At 56.0% G+C, this 20835-nt stretch overlaps 2 protein-coding genes across 4 annotated transcripts; both read left to right on the top strand.

Annotated features, from left to right (window-relative positions):
* Positions 1-4253: 4253 nt before the first annotated feature.
* On the top strand, positions 4254-13827 carry LOC142903672 (uncharacterized). 2 transcript variants are annotated; one of them, XM_076049444.1, is made up of 5 exons: positions 4254-5025; positions 8850-9140; positions 9233-9523; positions 9626-9852; positions 10562-13827. In XM_076049444.1, exons 1-5 carry the CDS (start codon positions 4641-4643, stop codon positions 10820-10822), a joined length of 1455 nt encoding a protein of 484 aa, XP_075905559.1. In that variant the 5' UTR covers positions 4254-4640; the 3' UTR covers positions 10823-13827. The 2 variants fall into 2 exon arrangements, with proteins under 2 accessions (XP_075905559.1, XP_075905558.1); XM_076049443.1 differs by having other exon boundaries at positions 9623-9852.
* Positions 13828-14636: 809 nt separating this feature from the next.
* LOC142903671 (uncharacterized) lies at positions 14637-19387 on the top strand. Of its 2 annotated transcripts, none has more exons than XM_076049441.1 (3): positions 14637-14928; positions 16904-17545; positions 18098-19387. In XM_076049441.1, exons 2-3 carry the CDS (start codon positions 17090-17092, stop codon positions 19238-19240), a joined length of 1599 nt encoding a protein of 532 aa, XP_075905556.1. In that variant the 5' UTR covers positions 14637-14928; positions 16904-17089; the 3' UTR covers positions 19241-19387. The 2 variants fall into 2 exon arrangements, with proteins under 2 accessions (XP_075905556.1, XP_075905557.1); XM_076049442.1 differs by lacking the exon at positions 14637-14928 and adding an exon at positions 15036-15727.
* Positions 19388-20835: the final 1448 nt, after the last annotated feature.

The following is a 20835-nucleotide window of genomic DNA, read 5'->3' as shown; positions in this document are numbered from 1 at the left end:
GGGTATTCAGAAGAAAATATAATCATTAGTGTCCACTTAATAAAAAAAAAAAAAATAATAATAATAATAATAATAATAATAATAATGATAATAATAATAATAATAATAATAATAATAATAATACAGCATTTTATTAAAATGAATTCATTAACAAGGAAAATGAATGAATGAAGCTCCCTGGACAAACTGGTGCTGTTTCAAAGTGTTGAGGTCCGAGTGGCTGTGAGGCTCTCGGGTGGCACCAGAGCAGGACAGAAGGACCGTGTGATCATCTGGACATGGTTCCTGTGTGATGTTCCTCTGCCGCCTCAGGAGACAGAACCCTCCCAGGACCAGGTCCAAGTCACCGGGACCAGACGACACAAAGAACCGAGGCTCGGTTCCGATCAAAGAGGAAGCGGCTGAGGCGACCGATCGGAGATCAATGAGTGACATTGATGACGCAGAGCTCCTGCACCTCCTCCCAGATCAGCCCAGGCTGCTGATTGGTGGATCAGCCCAGGCTGCTGATTGGTGGATCAGCCCAGGCCGCTGGGAGGCTACAGGTGATGACCAGGAGGGTGTCGGGCTTCAGCTCCACGTGTGCCAGGACACCAGTTTGGGCCGGAGGGCGAACACGGGAAGCAGCGTCTCACACGTGGCCCTGATCCTCCTCCGCAGGAACCAATCAGAAGAGCTGGAGTTCAAACGGCGCCGCTGAACCTCAGCACGGCCGGCAGGAAATGAGAGACATTCTTTTGGTTGGAGGAGAAAAGACAGAAAAGCCTGAGTTCATTACAGAGTGGTGCAGCAGGAAGTAGGGCCACTTCCTGTTTTCTTTCATCTGCTTCCTGTGGGGACCACTGTCACAGACCTTCTTCACGTGGCCATCCACTGTTCCTCAAACATGTTGTCACCACGCGGACCTGCGCACGGAGACGGTCACTTCCTCGTCCGGACCAGGCCACTTCCTCTTTTCAAAATAAAAGCTCACGAAAGTGTTTCGCAAGCAGCCCAATCTGAGAGTACTTCGGTCACCTGAGACTGTGTGAATACTTCAGGTGTGTTCTTCGGCTGTGGGTGTGGCCAGAAAGCAGGAGGAGGAGGAGGAGGTTCTGGGCTTTGTCTGTGGAGCTGGGGTCAAAGGTCGGGCAAGCATCTAGAGCAGGGGTGGGCAAACGCTTTGACTGGTGGGGCTACAATGGGTTGTAAAACGTGACGAGGAGCCGGAGCAGCAGCAGATGGATGGAGTGTTTTTGGATGGATGTGTAGAAAACCTGTTGCTGATGTCACTGTTTAGCTCTTAGAACCACCCAGAACCACCCAGAACCTCCAGGGTGTTTAGCTCCTAGAACCACCCAGAACCACCCAGAACCTCCAGGGTGTTTAGCTCTTAGAACCACCCAGGTCTAGATGACCATTCCTAACCGGTCAGGTTGGATCAGAGAGGAGTTGGATGGGTGGGGAGGGTGGAGTCAAGAGGACGTGAAGTTTTTCGGGGGGTGGGGGGGGGGTGAATAAGGTGAGTTGGAGTCGTGTGATTGGCTGAGGCCTCTGCCTGAAGGGAACAGCAGAGGAAGAGCAGGCTGCAAAAATGTAGCGCAGTCATAAAAAGGCAAGGAAAGAAAGAAACGTCCTGCATCGTCCCCCAAGCTCCGCCCTCGCAGTGTTTCCTGTCCGAGGTCGTAAAAGGAGCGCTCCCTGAAGAAAGGCCGCCATTCACTTGTGCGAGGCTATAAACCGCGTGTGGAGGCCGCCTGCAGGATCGGCCTGCGTTTACAGGCCCACAAGGGCACACAGGCCTCGTAAAAAAGGGGGGGTTTTGGGAAAGTGGGGGGGGGGCCGGGGCCCCTTCTGCGGCAGGAAGACTTGGCCCCTCCCCCATCGCTTCCACACCACCACGCTGGTTCCCGTCGGGCTGCAGGAAGAACAAAGTGCTGCTGCGGGGAAGGAGGAGATCTCCCAGAGTTCCAGCTCTGTGGACGGAGCGCTGGAGGCGGACCAAGCCAAGCCGGCGGGCCAATCAGAGAGCTGCAACCGGCTGCCGCCTGTCACCGCACTCACTTCAACATAAATATGCTGTAGCGGACAACACACGCACACGGAGCTGCTGCTGCCACTGACACCCCCTGGTGGCCTCCGTTAGAACTCTGAGCTCAGGAACGCCCCCTGGTGGCGGAACGTCAGGAAATCCCCCAGACCACGGCCCGACGACACGTCGGCGGCAGGCCTGCTAGTCCACTGAGTGCCAGACTGAGTTTGCCGGTTAGCACTCAGTTAGCCACTAACGTTAGCGAGTGGGTTAGCTGGCGAATTCATCAGACTGTTTTCAGACTTTGGTAGAGCCCCATAATAGTCTGTGCATGGTGCGCGACCCAAGTGTCACTCACCATGCACAGACTATCAACACTATGTGTTGTACTGTCTGTCTCAGTTGGTATTAGCACCACTCCACACCAATGGCAGCAACAGTTCAGACTCAGGAGGATGAAGGACATCATTTTGCAGTTGTGTTCCCAACTTTTGAGTTGTTTTTCAACAGTCCAAAAAAAAAAAAAAAAAAGAAAAAAATACATATATATATATTCAATGCAGGTTGCACCAAAATATCAAAGTGATCGTCTGAAATGTTTTTTAAGGATTTCTTTTTTCTTTTTCTTTTTTTGTGAATTTGTCTGTGGCTCGAGCTCGGGGTAGATCAAATGAATAAATAAATAAATAAATGAAACAGGGATCGCGTTTGAAGGTTTGAAAGCTGCGGCGAGCACAGGGAGGAAGTGAGGAATGAGCCCACTTCCTGTCGTGCGAGCGCTCCGTGGTGACATAACAGCGGAACATCCACTCTCGGCGTCGCTCAGGCGGGGCGGGGCGTGGAGGGGGGAGTGAGCGAGAGGGGGCGGGGCGGGTAACGCTCCGAGGAGACAAAGCGCCGTGACGCCGACCACAACCCCCCCGTGACGTCACCTTACCGTAGTGTCCGCAGCGAGGCGCAGGGCGGTTTGGGGGGAGTGTCCGTGTGCTGCGGCACGCGCTCCTGCGGCCCGAGCCGAGCCGAGCCGAGTCGAGTCGAGTCGAACCCCGCCCCCCCCCCTGGCCGGACCGCGGCCGTGATGTAATGCTCATGAGTCAGGAGGTTCTGCACCCAAACACAGCCACCGCCACCAATGTCACGTGACCGCAGCTCGCGATCCTTCAACCTGCTCGACTTTGACTGCAGCAGCAGCAGCAGCAGCCCAGCGGCGCTGTAGTGGCAGTGAGAGGCCAGTGGCAGTGAGAGGCCAGTGGCAGTGAGAGGCCAGTGGCTCTGCTGGTGTGCAGGTGGGAGCCACGCACCTGTGTGCTTTGTGTCAACCCTGTGTGTAGACCCTGGACGGCAGGGAAGGTTGTGGTTCGTCTCCAGGACACCCGGCAGTTAAGCAGGTGTGCGGGTGTTTATCTCAGCCCTGCGGTGCTAGCTGCATATGGCTGGAATACAGCTCACACTTGTGAAACATCTCCGAGCAGTTGTCTCAGCCATGAAAGCACCAGGGACCCGTTTGGTTCTCTCACTGCCCGGTCGCTTTAAGGTGTGTGTTTGTGTTTACACGTCTCTGCCTTATGTGAGTGGTTTGGCGACTGGTGTTGTATCTCTGGAGAATGGTCCTGGTCTGGGTCTGGGTCTGGGTCTAGGACTGGACGGACTGGGGGGTTTTGATCCAGACCAGTGGAGACTCTGCTAATAACACTGTAATGACACCCAGAGTGACACCCAGAGTGACACCCTGCCCCCTGATTCCTAGTGAGTTTTTTTTTTTTTTTTTTTTAATTTTTACGAAGCAAAGTGTTGTTTTTTTTTTTTTTTTGAAAATGCTTCAAAATAGTCGGCAAAGCAGCAACATGTTGAATATAGTTATTAAAAGACACCTTGCTGAAAAGAGATGTCGCTGCAAACTGGGATTTAAAAAAAATAATAATAAAAAAAAAGATACTGATAATTTTAGTTCTGTTTTGTTGTGGTTGTTACATCTCGTTTGGGCCTCCTGCCTCCATCTCCGCCCGCTCCGACTGGAGCAGACAAAGGGCTTGGATGGAGGCTGCCTGCGGCGGGCGGCGGGCTGCTTCCGGGACGAGCCGCCGTGTTTGTCTTCGACCAGCCGGGAGCCGCCGAGCCGAGGGTTGTCGGTGCCGGGGTGACGACCCGCCGGCAGCGGCGCTCGCTCTCCGGGCCTCCCCGGTCCGTCCGGCGGTGGAAGAAAAGAAGAAAAAAAAAAAAAACACAAAAAAACAAAACCCCCAAAACAAAACAAAAACAACCCCAAAATGGCGCGTCGTCGAGTCTTTCCAGGGCGGGCGCGCGCTCAGCGGGCCGCGCACGAGCACGACATGTGGGCGGGCAAATGGGTGTGCGCGTGTACTCGCACCACGACGGTAGTGGGTACACGCGAGCGACGGCGCTGAGCACGCGAGCCCCTGCCGAGGCAGAGTGAGCAGCAGCCGGGGGGGAGGACAGCCCCAGCGACCGCCGAGCGAACCACCGAGCACCGAGCCGCCCACCGAGCGAGCCAGCCGGCCACCGTTCCCAGCCACAGTCCCGGCCGGCGAAGCGGGCGGCTGGCGGGCGGGGCGGGCTCGGGGCCGCACGAGAGAATGCGAGAGCGGCCCAGCGCCCTGCCGCCGACAGCATGAACGGCGCCGTGTACATCTCGTTTTTCCAGGGCCAGCTCGAGTCCGTGCTGGAGCAGGTCGTCCAGCTCGCCGTCCAGGAAATCAGCAAGACGGTGGGCTCCGGCCTCAACACGCTGCTGCTGGAGACCGCCGTCAAGGAGCAGGAGAACCGCCGGCTGCGCCACCAGCTGCAGGCGTGGGAGAGCCGGGCCAAGAGCGGAGACGGCGCCGCCGACGGCACCGCGTCCACCCCGGCCAAGAGCAAGAGCGAGCGGCCGGACGGGAAGAGCCCCGAGCGGCAGCAGCAGCAGCAGCAGCACGGCGGCCCTGGAGGAGCAGCAGGCGTCCCGGCCTGCCTGCTGACCGACACACGGCGGCGGGAGCAGCGACGACGAGCCGTGGGTAGGCAGCAGTTATACAACATATACAACACACACACACACACACACACACACACAACCACACCAACAACACACACATGTGTTTAGCGCCAGACAAGCCGTGGGTGCGGGGTCCTCCCAGAATCTTGCGTAAGTGCGGAGGCTGTTGTGACCTGGAGAGAAGGTGTCTCGTGCTGGAGGTGCTGCAGACTGCCTGATGGTCCTCAGGTAGGAAGACCACCAGCACCAGCACCACATCTGGCAGTCAGCTCACATCAGGACTGACGGACTGACTGACTGACTGAACAGGTTTCTGGTGGGAAGTTCTAAATAAAGAGTCCGCAGCCCCCCCCTCCAGCAGCCCGCCATCATAAAACTGGATTTACGGCCTCCTTCACACATCAGCTGCAGGGCGGGGGGGCCAGTGTGTGTGTGTGTGTGTGTGTGTGTGTGTGTGTGTGTGGGGGGGGGGGGTCAGTGGGGGGCAGGGGTGGCGAGGGCCACTGGGACAAAGGAGCAACAGACGTGGCGACGAGCCCGAGGGTGGCGAGCAGCAGCAGGAAGTGTCCGGGAGGAGGAGGAGGAGGAGGAGGAGGAGGAGGAGAAGGTAAAGACCGGGGGACTCACCGAGGAAGGAGAGGGTGAGCACGGCGAGGAGAGCTGTCTGGCCCCTCCCACTTCCTCGTCTCACCCAGGTGGGGGCAGCGGCGGTTTGGAGGGACTCCATCTTGTTTTGTTTAGAACAATGCGAAGGTCAGGAGGAGGGTGCTAGAGCGCAGGCTGCCGATTGGCCCGTGGTAGCGCTCCGTTCTCTGACTGGGACCGCCGTTGTCCGTTACCCCCCCGCCCCTCCTCCCACCACCCCCCCGCCTCAGCGTGTCAGCCGCAACACGCAACATGGGCGGGTTGATGCGCGGTGGCGAAGGTTTTACAGGCCTGAGTTCCAACGTGCCCCCGCAGGGCAGACCCGACCAGACCCGACCCTCCTCCAGGGGCCGAGGTCAGGAAGCAGGGATGGCGGGGCCAGAGTTGGTGGTTGGAGGGGGTGGGCGGGGCCAGCAGACGGTCAATGATGGACGGACAGAGCAGCACGTGTGAAGACCTCGGGCCTCCTGCAGGTGGCCGCAGGTGAAAGGTCTCCCATGGGTCACCTTCAGGTTAGCTCCGCCCCCGTTGTGCCGAGCCTCTCGCACACCTGCATCAGCTCCCTGAGCTTGTGTGACCTCCCCCCCGCCCCCCACACACACACACCTGTTGGGATGACATCCTGAAAACCGTGTCATGACCCCCAGCCACCACCAATCAGAGCGCAGCCAGGGAGAGTCCTGTTGGAGTCAGCGGGTGGCGTCAGCTTGGTGAGCAATCAATCAGGACCGCAAGGCCCCTGGAGAGCCTCAGCAACACCTTCAGACAGCAGGCCGCCATGGAGGCCTGGAGCTGTTGTTGTAGTGGTAGTGGTTGTAGTGGTAGTTGTTGTCCTGGTAGTTGTTGTCCTGGTAGTTGTTGTCGTGGTAGTGGTTGTAATGGTAGTTGTTGTAGTGGTAGTTGTTGTAGTGGTAGTGGTTGTAGTGGTAGTTGTTGTCCTGGTAGTTGTTGTCGTGGTGCTAGTTGTTGTCATGGTAGTGGTTGTAGTGGTAGTTGTTGTCGTGGTAGTTGTTGTCGTGGTGCTAGTTGTTGTAGTGGTAGTGGTTGTCGTGGTAGTTGTTGTCGTGGTAGTGGTTGTAATGGTAGTTGTTGTAGTGGTAGTTGTTGTAGTGGTAGTGGTTGTAGTGGTAGTTGTTGTCCTGGTAGTTGTTGTTGTGGTGCTAGTTGTTGTCATGGTGCTAGTTGTTGTCATGGTAGTGGTTGTAGTGGTAGTTGTTGTCGTGGTAGTTGTTGTCGTGGTAGTTGTTGTCGTGGTGCTAGTTGTTGTCATGGTAGTTGTTGTCGTGGTAGTTGTTGTCTTGCTAGTTGTTGTAGTGGTACTGGTTGTAGTGGTAGTTGTTGTCCTGGTAGTTGTTGTCGTGGTAGTTGTTGTCATGGTAGTTGTTGTCGTGGTAGTTGTTGTAGTGGTAGTTGTTGTCGTGGTAGTTGTTGTCGTGGTAGTTGTTGTCTTGCTAGTTGTTGTAGTGGTAGTTGTTGTATTGGTAGTTGTCGTGGTAGTTGTTGTAGTGGTAGTTGTTGTGGGAGTGGTACTAGTTGTTGTAGTGGTGGTAGTTGTTGTGGTCGTAGTTGTTGTTGTAGTGGTGGTAGTTGTTGTCCTGGTAGTTGTTGTCGTGGTGCTAGTTGTTGTAGTGGTAGTTGTTGTAGTGGTAGTTGTAGTGGTACTAGTTGTTGTAGTGGTGGTAGTTGTTGTGGTAGTTGTTGTTGTGGTAGTTGTTGTAGTGGTGGTAGTTGTTGTGGTAGTTGTTGTTGTGGCTGAGCAGGTGGGGTGTGTGTGGCCGACTGTGTCTCTCCGTCCGTTTGTTTGTGACGACTGCTTGTTGTGTTGCTTTGTTCATTGGGGAAGTCGGACGACCTGCAGCTCCAGACACGCACATGCACACACAAAGACACACACGAGGGCCCTCCGTCTCTGTCTCTCGCGTGCATGCACACATTTACACACTCGCTGCACATCTAACACGCAGCGCTAAGCCCCTCCCCCTCCTCCCCCCCACTGAGAAACCAGGCCACAGACATAGAGAGAGAGAGATCACAGAAGTCGTGGGCCAATCACAGCAGAGAAGCTGCAATGACCTCCTGTCTGAGGTGGAGGATGGTTGTGAAATGGGTGGGGGTGGGGGCGGAGTCAGCTACCTTCAGGACCGCCTCCAAGGTGGGTCAAACACCTGGGACCACCTGGAGAAGGCTGACGGAGGAGTGAGGAGTGACTGGTCGGCTCCCGTCAGGCCCGGGGAAGCCTTGTGGGAGTGGTCCACAGCCAGGGGCCAGGGGCCAGGGGTCAGGGGTCAGTCTGTCGCCTGGCAGGGAAGCGGTGGCAGTTAGCCCGCTGTTTGCCGTCTCTCTCCGCCCCCCAGACCTCAGCCGCGGCGGCGGAGGCACCGATTGGCTCTCGCAGGAAGCATGCAGACACAACACGGCGACACAATGAAGGGGCGGCCTCGACACGCCGGGGTCAGAGGTCACCGAGCCGTTGAGGGCTGCACGCCAGGCAGCGGCTACTGTACGTCGCCCCCCCCCCTCCAATAGGAAGAGAGGAGGATGGGCTCAGCAGTGCAGTCAGTCTTATTACCGTGACTGCTTTTAAGTGCAGCGGTTTTTACTTTTCATTCATATTTTGATTCTCATGAATATTCATCAGCAATTCCCAGCACCGCGTGTTCCTGCCTCGGTGGGTCATGTGATGAGTGGAGACACTTCCTGCTGCCAACACAAAGACTCCCTGTGGTCATGTGACCTGATGGACATGTGTGTGTGACAACATGGACACGTCTGAAACCAAGCAGTCGCAGGCTTCACTTCAGCCGCTGGAGGCCCCCTGCTGGTGGCCTGCAGAACTGCAGCTACAGCAGTGGATCCCTCCGACACACTGACACTGACACACAGTGTGTGTGTGTGTGTGTGTGTGTGTGTGTAATTGTTGCATTTTCTATATAGCATCATTGAGTCCTCACTTCACTGGCAAAACATGACCGTCCCCTTTTGGTTTGACACACCAGTATGTGTGTGTGTGTGTGTGTGTGTGTGTGTGTGTGTGTGTGTGTGCTGAGTTGTTTAGTTTTGTTGCGTTTTCTAAGGAACCACATGGTGTGTGTGTGTGTGTGTGTGTGTGTGTGTGTGTGTGTGTGTGTGTGTGTGTGCTGAGTTTAGTTTTGTTGTGTTTTCTAAGGAACCACATGGTGTGTGTGTTGTGTGCCCCTGCAGACCAGCTGAAGACGGTCATGGCCCAGGTCCTGGACTTCGCCCAGCGTGAGCTCACCAAGATCGTGGAGGCTTCGTTCGACGACCTGCTGCTGGAGGTGACCAAGATGGAGACGGAGCAGCAGGGGCTGGAGGAGCGTCTGGGGCGGAGCGCCGGCAGGGCGGGGGGAGGGGCCAGGGGAGGGGAGGGGGGCAGGAGGAGGGGCTCGGAGAACGACTCGGTGTCGCCCAGCGACTCGGAGGACGCCCGCGAGGAGCCGCCCGCCGCCGCCAAGGAGGCCGAGGACGCAGCAGGTGGGGCCCGAGGCAGGTGTGACATCACAGTCGCAGGTAGGACACCACCTGACTGATCTCCACCCCCTCCTCCTCCTCCTCCCCCTCCCCAGAGCGGCCCCCCTCCCTCCTGCCGGCCCAGGACTGGGTCCCCATCCTGGACAAGGTCTTCGGCCAGCGCTGGTGCAGCCAGATCCAGGACCTGGAAGGGGAGGGGCCGGGGGAGGCGGAGCAGCAGCAGGTGGAGCCCCTCCTCCCCGCCCCGCCCCTCTCCCTGGAGCCCTCCCCCTCTTCACCCCAGCAGGACCCCCGCTGGACCCCCCTGGAGGACATGGAGGTCTTCTCCCCCGACGAGGAGGCCGGCGACACCAGGAGGGGAGGAGGAGGAGCTGGCGGCGAGCCCGGTGACCAATCACAAGGTTTTGGGGGGGGGGGGGGGTGTTTCCCACGGCCCTGCGGCCGCTGACCTCCTCCTTCCTGTCTGCTGTTCCCCGCTCCTCCAGCAGGGGGCCGTTCCTCAGCCTCCATGCTGCACCGTCTGCTCACTCTGCCGTCGCAGCTGCTGGAGGACGACGCCAACGCCAACGCCGCCGCCCAGAAGGACGCCGCCGCCCCGCCCCCCCCACCACCAGCCAGCAGGAGCGTCCTCCCCCTTCTGAAGATCAGGGTGGAGGAGGAGGAGGAGGAGCTGGAGGAGGAAGGAGAGGAGGAGTGGGAGGAGAGGGGCAAGAAGGTGAGGAGGACCTCACTGGCTTCAACCTTCACACCTGAGTCACACCTGAGTCACACCTGAGTCACACTGTTGCACTCATAATAATAATAATATGAACAATAATAATAATAATGATGATGATGATGATGATAAAGAAATCTTAGATTAATAAACAGCAGCTGTCACTTCCTGCCAGAGATCACTTGCGTCCAGTGGAACAGCTGGATGTGGCTAACGACTGCTCCCTGGGGGACGCACACGCTTAGCGTCATAGCGCTCATGTAGTGCGCACGTGTGCACGTTTCCACGGCCCGGGCGCTCAGGCCAGAACCTAACCCTAACCCTAACCCAGCCGCTCCAGGTTCCAGTCTCTAGAGTCCGAAGAGACAGACGAGCGTTCTCGTCGCTCAGGGAAGCAGAACTAGCGTGTGGACTAGCATTAGCATTAGCATTAGCATTAGCATTCAGGGCTCTGAAGCACCACCTGTTGGCACAGTTGTGTCATCAACACGGAATTATCGGACTTGCCGGAGTAGAGATTGTTACCGGAGCAAATGCTAACTGGGCCACCACGTTCTGGCCACCTAGTGGTAATAATAATAATAATAATAATGATAATGATAACGATAATGATGGCCATGTAGCGCCCTCTACTGGACTGAAGTCTACCGTAACATGATTTAATGTGACACCTGTGTGTGTGTGTGTGTGTGTGTGTGTGTGTGCGCAGAAGAAGAGGAGGAGGGTGTGGTCCGAGTGTGAGGAGTGCGGTCGCAGGTTCAGCCGCATGTCTCTCCTCAAAGCTCACCGCCAGACGCACAACGCCGAGAGCAGCGCCGCCGCCGCCGCCGCCACGGAGGACAACTCGCCGCCCCCCGGTGGCAACACGTTGGCGCTGCGCTGCTCACAGTGCGGCAAGAGGTTCTCCTCGGCCACCCGCCTCCACAGCCACGTCCGCACCCAGCACCTGGAGGAGAGTCACCTGACCTGACCCGGCCCCAGGTGAGAGGGTGGGATGGTGGACACTGCCCCCTGGTGGTGGAGGAGGAGGAATGGGAGGAGTTTGTGCTGCAAGCTGAGGGTGTTGAGCGATGACAAAACGGTACACGGGCGACATGAGACGTGCTTTTATTCTGAAGGAGGACAGGAAGTGGACTCTGTGTGCCACAACAGGCACCTTAGCCTCAGCTTGCAGCCCGGAAACATTTTTTTCAAAATTCCTCCCAAATTTTTAAGAAGCAAAGTTTACTTGATGCGCAACGGGACGCGGCGTCGAGGCGTGACGACGAGTCGATCGTCTCAGGAAAATCCCAGAGTCTTAATTCTGCTCCTCACACTTTAGAACAAATAACAATAAAAGAAAAGTTGAGATGGAAAACTCATTTTACCTCCCAAATCTGACAATCAACGAGTTTCACCGGAGGGAAAAAAAAAAAAAAAGATCAAAACAACAACGGACAAAGAAAAAAAATAAATAAAAAGCTTAAACTAATTTTAAAGAAAGCTCAGAGGTTAAAGGTCAGATCAGCTGACTGAGGTCTGAGTGAGGTCATGAAGGGAGTGAGAGCCTGCTGCTGTGAAAAGGCTGACGCTAATTAGCACCTGTGAAAGCTTCACGGCTGTTCCATAGTTAAATGTAATGCGACTCGGAAAGCCTGGGATGGATGAGTACCTTTCAGGACCTTTAAGGACCTTTAAGGACCTTTAAGGACCTTTTTAAAAGTGGGAACTGGGACTAAGTGGATCTAATGAGGGAACAAGCAGGAAGAGGATCACAGTCTTCTTCTTCTTCTTCTTCTTCTTCTTCTTCTCCTCGTGTAGCCCAGTGTAAGCCCCTCCCCTCAGCAGGAAACAGCTGCCACGAGTGAGTGAGTGAGTGAATGAGTGAGTCAGTCAGTCAGTGAGTCAGTGAGTGAGTGAGTGAGTGAGTCAGTCAGTCAGTCACAGGTCATTTCAAGGTCATTTCTAAGTTTTTGCAATAAGCTTCAAGCTCTTTGCCCTGGTGGGCAGCCAGCTGAAGCCTCACTTCCTGTTTCCTGCTGCTGGTGACGCTGACGTGGGTGGGCGGAGTTGTACAGCCACCTGTGACATAAACATATATAGATATTTTGTTTGTTTGTTCTCCACCTGATCTTCTCGGACACTTCTGGATGTTTGACCGTGGATCCGAGATCCTTTTCTTTCTTTTTTTTCCCTGTCATTTTCAACTAAACTGCGGAAGGGACTGGTTTTCGTCACCGGCGGCGCCACCTGTTTGTGACTCAGTGAATGTGAATCTCAGTCTTTTTTTTATTTTTTTATTATTCTTTCTTTTCATTTTTTTTTTTACTTTTGTGGTCAAAGTTTGTACTTTTTCAAGCAAAAAGCTGATGAAGAAACTGGACGAGAGGGAACGATGGCTTCTGGCTCCGCCTCCTTTCCTCCTTTCTTCCCGACGTCAAGTTGTGTTCACTGTCTCGGTCTCAACCCTCACATTACCTCAGCATCCCGTCTCCATTGTCCAACCTCATTACCTCACACGCTGCAGCGGCAACATGTTTACTCTCCGTTTCTGTTTCACGCCTGTCTCGCTTCCCTTTTTTTTTTATTTAAATGTTGTAAAAAAAAGGGGCGGAGCCTGTCGGGTTACAAAAAAAAACAAAAAAAAACAAAAAAACAAAACAAAAAACAAACTACAGAGCTGCAAACGCACAAATGTCTCAGGTTCTGAAGACGCGCACACACCCTGAAGGTGGTTGTGTAACTCCCAGTGTCAGGAGTTCAAACAACAGGTCTCTGCAGGAAACGCCGGCATACACAAACCCTTTCAAAATAAGAGACTGATGAAACAAGTGATGCAAAAAAAAAAAAAAGGACAAGATGTTAAAGTGAAAAAGGGTTGTCTTGGTGTCTGAGCGCTGACGGAACTCTGAGTGGAAACTCCTCCTACTCGCTCGTGTCGGTGTTGGCGGCCTATTGATATTTCATATTGCTACAAAAAAGCATTTCTATTTAATTTTTGCTGGTGTTTCTGGTGCTTGATGGGACGGCCGTGCGTCATTTGAAGCTCCGGCAGACTTGATGGGCTTCACTTTTATTTTCTTCAGCCTTTTGTTTACGAGACGGTCGACAAAGGGGAACTGCCAATCGGCTCCGATCCGGTCTTTTCAAGTGGGGAGGGTCCAGTGTGCGGGCGCCAACAGTGCAACTAAACCACTCCTGCCAGTCTTCTCTTTTTTTTTCTTTTCCTTGTTTTCTTTTTTTTTTTAAATGTAAACTTGTACATCTCACCCGCAGTTGCTTTAGTTGTCCACTGGGTGTCACCGAATCTCACACACTGGACCTTCGCAGAGCGCTCACGGTCAGGGAGGACCAGGTAGGAGGAGTTCCTCCAGGGAACCGGTCGAGGGCTCTTGGTCCTTCTGAGGAGACGAGTTTGGATTTATTTTTTTTCTATGACTTTTGTTGAATTTTATTGAATTTTATTGTGAAATGTGGTGTTTTCTCTTTTTATTTCCTTTTGAGCAAACTGTGTTTGTTGGTGAAGACGAAGCGGTGGGCGGTGGGGGGGGGGGGTCCCAGTGTGATTCGGAAGAGGAGGCAGCGAGCTGCTGGGTGAGGACCGCCCACCTCGGCGCTCCATGCAATACTTTAGTGAAGATGTCAGGCCACACACCAGCCAAGCGGGAGCAACTTCCTCCACAGAGAAACCATTCGACCACGTCTGTGACCAATATGGGCTCTGGATGGAATATCGCCTGTTGTTGTTGTTGTTGTTCTTGTTGTTGTTGTTTATTACCGCTCTTCTCTCCTTCCCTAAAGCAAAAAAACAAACAAACATTCTCCAATAAGTCAGCAGCGTCTGAATGTGTCGAAGCCAAGTTGGAGTGTCTGCCATGACGATAGGATGACGAAGGCCATGGGTTGTTGTTTTTTTTATCAACTGTTTCACTCTGCATTTTGGGTACTTTTTAGTGTTGACATTCAAATGAAATGAATAAATGTTGATGAACGGCAGCCGGGCCCAGTCACTCTCTGTCTCTTTCTTTTTATATTGTCTTTCTATTCCGCCCATCACGCCTCAACCCGACCGTTGGAACAAGTTAAAGTTTGCTCTTCGTTTGGTTCCTGTGGGGAAGGTTCTGCGTTCTCCAGCTGTCGCGTCCACAGTTGAAGGCGGTGAAACAGGAAGTTGTGTGAACCGTCCACACTGTTGGGACGCACACTTTAATTTGGGGGGGCCCCGGCAACCTCACAGTGGACGGGCTGGAGAGCAATACTGCAGGCCACCACCAGGGTGCAGACAGATGTTGCGGTCTGCTCCGCACATTGTGTTTTCCTCAGGAAAGCAAGTGAAATAAACAGACAGACACTTCATTAATACTCAGCACTTGTATTCAGTAGCTGTGTAGCTGCAAAGTATTAGCCAGAACTTCATCTTTTTGTTTACATTTTAATTCTTAATTATTTTTTTCTTTCAGTCACAGAAACCAATTGTGGAAATGTGTCGTTTATGTATTTATTTCCTTTTAATCCTTTCCATGTCTTCAACCAGCAGTTAATCGGCCACGTGACCTCGTTGACCCCCACTCGGCGGGTGCGTGCTGCCCGTTCATCTCTTCATTCATTGAGCGCGTAGACACACACACACACACACACGCACACACACTGACAGCACGAGGCGAGGTGACGGCCGTGGTTCCGTAACGATGTGGCGCGCGCCCGCCCGCACAGCCGCGGTGGAGCGCGCGAGCGCGCCGCCGCCCCGAGCCCACCTCACCTTCAGCCGCCGCCGCCGCCACCACCACCACCACCGTTGCCGTAGTTACCTGCGCGCCGTGCGTGCACGCGCGGCCAGTGGGCACGCGGGCGGGGAAGGACGGAGGGCGCGAGCGAGCGAGCGAAGGAAGGAAGGAGGGAGGGAGGGAGAGAGAGAGAGAGAGAGAGAGAAGGAGGGAGCGGAATTAGCCAGCGAGGGGAGGAGAGGAGAGGAGGAGGAGAGAGGAGGAGGAGAGGCGGCGGGCTGTTCTGCCGAGGTGGACGTGGCGGGTCCGGCGGAGCGAGAGCTACAAGTGTCGGCCAGCGGAGCCCCGCCATGAGCCGCTGCCACAGTCGCAGGTAACGTCGCGCTTCCCCCGCCGCCGGCTCGGCTCGGCTGCCTGCTGACAGATAATGACTGTGGGGGGGAGAGAGAGCGAGAGAGAGAGAGGGAGGGAGGGTGTCGGTCGGTCGGTCGGTCTCGGCTCGCTGTTTGACCCACTTGGGCTCTTTTGTGTGGCCGCTGTCAGCCGCTCCCCGCTGCGCCCAGTCAGCGGTGCTAAATGCGGGGGGGGAGGAGGGGGAAGTGGCCGAGGGTCGGCAGGGAGGAGGCCACCGTGGCGATGCCTCTCCTCCCGCCTTCACTCTCACTTTCTAGCCGAGCTAGCCGAGCTAGCCTCCGCCAGTTAGCCTCCGCGGCGCGTCTCTGTCAGTTAGCCAGTTAGCCTTTGCTGCTAGCCCCTGTCAGTTAGCCAGTTAAACTCCGCTGCGAGCCTCCGCCAGTTAGCCTCTGCCAGTTAGCCACTTAGCTGTGCGCGGCGCTGCTGCGGCGACGGGAGTGTAGTAAACAAGATGGCCACTGGCTAATGGCGCTAGCCTGCTATCGCTCCGTGGCACCGTGCCCCGTCTTTGTATGGCAGGGAAGCGGTGTGGAGGACACCTGCCTCCGCTGTCACGGCGACTCTGCGCTCCGGGCAGAGAGAGGCCGTGGCCAGGCTCGCAGCAGGAGGCTGTTGGCTCGCCGCGGAGCTCGGAAACTTCCACAAGAGAAAAGCAGCGCCGGCTTTCATCTGTCAAAGCCCGGCTTGCGTGGCGAGCTGACGGGCGCCCGGTGCCCGATGCCCGGCCTGCGGCTCCACGGTGACACGTAGACCTCGATGTGAGCGCTGTTGACAGGCAAACTCTGTGTGTGTGTGTGTGTGTGTGTGTGTGTGTGTGTGTGTGTGTGTGTGTGTGTGTGTCCAGTTGAGCTGTTCCTTAACACTTTCACTCTCACACACACATTTCTAAGTGTGTGTGTGAGACACACACACACACTTAACACTAGAGCTAACAGAACCTCCTGGTTCTGATGGTTCTGATGTGGACCAACAGCTTCCTGGACTCAACAGTGTGCCTCTTTGCTGTGTGTGTGTGTGTGTGTGTGGGAAGCAGGTGGAAGACCACTGTCAGCTGATTGGATGGAGCTGCTTCCTCTGTTTCTTCTTCTTCTCCTGTGCAGTGCTGTGTCTCAATTCAGGCTCTGCATCCTTGAAGTACGCATTTTGAAAGGAAGTTGCGTCTCAGCACTGCGTGAAGGCTCCTCCCACTTCCCAAGGGTGCTTAGGACGCTCAAAATGCGTACTGGGAATGCGCCCTCGTTTTAGCCCATTCCAAGGCTGCACCGCTACTATCCTTCACCTCCTGCTGTATCCCAGGATGCTTTGCGTGTTGCTGCAAAGCATCCTGGGATCCTGGGAAGTCAGCTGAAATTAGCGCCATCTACTGGCAAAGACACTGTGTATAAATTTAAGGATTGAAATTTCACATAAAGTATCCAGTTTTTAACGCAGTTATTTATTTGATCATCCAACGCCATTGTTAGCTGGCGAACCAATGGTTAGCTTGATGCTATGAAAACGTCACTTCCAGGGTTGGCCAGCAGGAGCCAGCAGGAGAGACACTCTGTAAACAGAGTTCACACGTTGGGTGTGTCCTCCATCGCCCCCTACTGGCCCTATACAGGGGCTACGCCAGGCTGTAGTGACACCTGAATCCTGAGTCAACGTCGGTATTCACTGTATATTCCACTCAGCGTATCCCACAATGCATCGCTGCGACTAGCGTACAACCCGGCGGTCACCAGCAATATATCCCATCATGCATTGCACTCACGCTGGCCCACAGGTAGAAAAGACAACTTGTTTTGTTCATGTGGGAAGATGCTTGGCAGAGAGCGACCTGGTCACTACCATGGAACCACCAGTAGAGGGAGCCAGTGGGTGATCTTGGAGGGTTGTCACTGGTTGCAGCTTCCTGTCTGACCCTCCTCCTCTTCCTCCTCCTCTGCCTGCAGGCTCCTCCCAGTCAGCTGTGGTTGGTGACCTGCTGTCAGTTTCTGCTTGGAGACACGCCCCCCCCACCCCTCGGCCCCGCCCCCTCCCGTCGGGACAGGAACGGCGCCGATCGGACCGGCAGACCCTGGTGTTGGTTGCCCGGTCGGCTCCGGCGAGGAGGACCGGCCCCTCCCCCTCCCCCCGCCATGACCGACCTGGAGACCGAGTGCCTCGGCCTGGCCCTGCCCCCCGAGTGCGGCTCCCCCTCCCCGCCGCGGGCCGACTCCGCCCCGTCGAGCGGCGTGGCCACGCCCACTCTGGCCCTCCTCTCCTCCGACTGCCCCACGCCCACGCTCAGCTCGCTGGCGGCGGAGATCGCCGAGCCGCTGGTGATGCTGCCGTGCGTGAAGAGCGAGCCGGAGGACGGCGAGCTGGAGCCCATCCGCACGGTGGACCTGTCGGAGATCCAGCCGCTGTCCACGGCCGAGCTGGGCCACGACCAGATCAAGATGGAGATCAGCGGCCTGGACTACATCAAGTCGGAGCACCACGGCGGCCTGGGACACTTCCACCACCACCACCACCACCACCACCACCACGTCAGCGAGCTGGACTACAAGTCGCACTACGAGCCCGGCTCCGTCTTCGACTACATCCCCCAGGTAGGGAGGAGGGAGAGGGAGGGGGGGGGGGCGGAGCCTGAACCTCTCAGGTGGATCATCTCCTCGCTCTGACGAGGCTGAAGGATCAGTGTGCAGATCTCCGTCCTCCAGGAAGTAAAGCTCCTTAAAACACACACATCCTGTTAAGCCAAGCTGTGCACACACACACACACACACACACACACACTGGAAGTCCACAAAGCCATAGAAGCAGCCAGCTAGCCAGCAGGAGGCTAACAGCCAATCAGGTTGATCGTATAGACCCAGCAAGACTCTGATTGGTCCGAGCCGTCGCTGGTGCTTCGCCCAGTCGCCCCAGTTTTCCCATCGTCCTTCACTTCATAGCAGCCTGTCAGATGTGAACACAGGAAGTGAGCCCGTCACTTCCTGTCTGGCCAATAGGCTTCTCCTTAAAATAAATGAATGCACCGATGATAAATGCGTTTTATTTTGACACGATCGGTCACCGGCAGCCCCACAGTCGATGCTGTTGATGGTCTTCTTACCTGCACGGTGGTCTGGTCTTGACTCATTGTCTGCGTGTGTGCGCAGGTGACGGACAACCTGGACTACGTCAAGTCGGAGCACCACCCCATGGACCTCCACTGCTACTATGCCGGCCCCCCCCTGCAGCAGCAGCAGCAGCAGCACCTGCAGGCCAACGGCCTGGAGTCCATCCACATGGCCGAGCTGCGCAGCGAGCTGCACAAGCTGCGGCCCGAGGCCCTGCTGCTGGACGGCCACCTGGGCTTTGGGGGCGGGGCCCCGTACGAGCCGCAGCTGGCCGCCTCGGCGGGAGGCGGGGCTGGCGGCGGCGGCGGCAGCGCCAGGGGCCCCAGGAAGCCGAGGAGCGCGCAGGGCGAGAAGCCCTTCTCCTGCACGCAGTGCGCCAAGAGCTTCAGCACGCTGGGCAACCTCAAGACGCACCAGCGCATCCACAGCGGCGAGCGGCCCTACGCCTGCTCGCAGTGCGGCAAGAGCTTCGGCCAGGCGGGCAACCTCAAGCGCCACCAGCTCATCCACACGGGCCGCAAGCCCTACGCCTGCGCCCACTGCGCCAAGGGCTTCACCAAGGCCGACGACCTGCGGGCGCACCAGCGGCTGCACACCGGCGAGCGGCCCTTCGCCTGCGCCGCCTGCGGCAAGAGCTTCGCCCGGCCCCGCGAGCTCAAGGCGCACCAGCTGAGCCACGGCGGCGGCGGCGCCGGCGGCGGCGTCGAGCGGCCCTACGCCTGCACGCACTGCGCCAAGAGCTTCGCCAAGGAGGCGGCCTACCGCGACCACCTGCAGGGGGTGCACGGCGCCGCCTCCGTCGACGGAGGAGGAGGCGGCGGCGGCGGCGCCAGGCCCTTCGCCTGCAACCAGTGCGCCAAGACCTTCAGCAACGCCGGCGTGCTCAAGGCCCACGAGAGGATCCACAGCGGCCAGCGGCCCTTCGGCTGCACGCAGTGCGGCAAGAGCTTCGGCCGCCTGGGCCACCTGAAGGCCCACCAGCAGATCCACAGCGGCCAGCGGCCCTACGCCTGCAGCCGCTGCACCAAGACTTTCAGCCAGTCAGGACACCTCAAGGCCCACCAGCGCATCCACAAGAGGGCGGCGGAGCGCCCCGGCCCGGAGGGGGCGGGGGAGGGGGAGGGGGAGGGGGGAGGAGGAGCAGGAGGTGGTGGTGGTGGTGGAGGAGGCGACAGCAGCTAAAACAAAGTATTAGCTCCTTTTATACAAACTATATCCACTTTTATTCCTTTCATACACTTTCCAAACTTTTTGTGCTCTTTTTACATTTTATCTGTGTGTGTGTGTGTGTGTGTGTGTGTGTGTGTGTGTGTGTGTGTGTGTGTGTAGTACTTCCTGTTAAGAAGCACAAACACCTCAGTTTTTACTGAACCAGACCAGCAGCTCTGACCAACTAGGACCGCCTCCTCGACCGTCGACCAATCAGCTTCAGTGTCTCTGAACAGGTGTTCCTTCAGTACGGCGGCTCTGCGTGCGTGTGCGTGTGCGTGTGTGTGTGTGTGTGTGTGTGTGTGTGTGTGTGTGTGTGTGTGTGTGTGTGTGTGTGTGTGTGTGTGTGTGTGTGTGACAGACAGAAGGTAACACAATGACGACTGAACGGTGAACTGCGTTTCAATTCAAACGGTTTCAGTTCCGAAGCCGTCGACGCTGTTTTAGTCCAGGTGACAAAGAGAAGAAGAAGAAGAAGAAGAAGAAGGCCATCCAGTGGGCGGAGCCTAAACAGAGCGCCGCAGCCGGTCACATGAATAATGATTACTACTCTCAGGTGAAACGACAAACTTCAGGTGACAGGAAAACTTTTTGGTTTTTTTTTCTCTCTTTTGGTCACGTCAGTCGCAAACAGGAAGTGACCTCATCAGACAGCGTTGGCGCCGACTCGTCCCGTCGGCACAGTTGTTGCACGGCGGCGGTGGTCTTTGTCACTCGCCGTGCTGCCTTCAGGAACACCTGCTCCTTCTCAGCATTCCTCCTGGTCCTGGTTGAGACTCTTATTTTGAAAAGCTTGCCGCCAAGCTTCCTGTTTGCTCCAGGTTGTGGGTCCTCGCAGCTCTTGACGCTTTTTCTACTTTGTTTATTTGTCCGCTCGTTTGTTTGTTTGTTTGTTTGTTTCAAATTGCCAAGTATTGATCAATGGATCGGTGACGTGGAGATAATCTGCTGATGACATTCCTCCAGGTGGTGGCGCTGCGGTGCCGGGTCACGTGACACCCACCGCCCCGCCCCCATCTCTCACTGTGTACAAGTCTTTGTGGATGATTAAAAAGAAAAGATGAAGATTAAAAAGAAGCGCGAGAGACGCGGCGTCTTGTACCGGAACAGATAATTATTAAAGAAACTAATGGCAACCAATCAGAGTGCTGCCTCTGCTTCCGGGCCCTGGCGCCTGCTCAAGTCTGAGCACGCGACTCGGCGAGGCGTCGCCGGTCTCCTGGTGTTTGGCGCCCTCTGCTGGCCGCCTGGTGCCGCTGTCCCACCCGGCTCTGCAGAGCAAAGATGGCCGACGCGGAGGAACATCTGGACGGACGCCCCCTGCTGGATGGACACGGTACAGCCACGGCTTCTACAGTAGGTGTACTGTGATGGAACGACCGCTTAAGAATTAATTTCAGTTTGGTTTAGACCAAAACTACGGCCCGGGGGCCACATGTGGCCCGGTAAGCTTTTTTAATGCGCTCGTAAAGCTGAACTTGAAGCTATATTAATAAACCTTATTAATGTCTTAGTTTCCCTGCATTCAGTGCCAAAGTGGTGATGATGATGATGATGATGATGATGAT

This window comes from Nelusetta ayraudi, unplaced genomic scaffold, assembly GCF_046127955.1.
Source record: "Nelusetta ayraudi isolate G7.1 ecotype Tasmania unplaced genomic scaffold, CSIRO-AGI_Nayr_v1 ptg000115l, whole genome shotgun sequence".
NCBI classification, from domain to species: Eukaryota; Metazoa; Chordata; class Actinopteri; order Tetraodontiformes; family Monacanthidae; genus Nelusetta; species Nelusetta ayraudi.
The sequence above is the reverse complement of the archived record's forward strand: the minus strand, read 5'-3'. Positions and strand labels throughout refer to the sequence as shown.

Coding starts and splice junctions, on each gene's coding strand:
- LOC142903671 (XM_076049441.1), top strand. CDS start 17,090: ATGACCGACCTGGAGACCGAGTGCCTCGGCCTGGCCCTGCCCCCCGAG. Junction 17,546..18,097: donor TCTTCGACTACATCCCCCAG/GTAGGGAGGAGG, acceptor GTGTGTGCGCAG/GTGACGGACAACCTGGACTA.
- LOC142903672 (XM_076049443.1), top strand. CDS start 4,641: ATGAACGGCGCCGTGTACATCTCGTTTTTCCAGGGCCAGCTCGAGTCC. Junction 9,141..9,232: donor GGAGGCCGAGGACGCAGCAG/GTGGGGCCCGAG, acceptor CCCCCTCCCCAG/AGCGGCCCCCCTCCCTCCTG. Junction 9,524..9,622: donor AGGAGCTGGCGGCGAGCCCG/GTGACCAATCAC, acceptor CCGCTCCTCCAG/CAGGGGGCCGTTCCTCAGCC.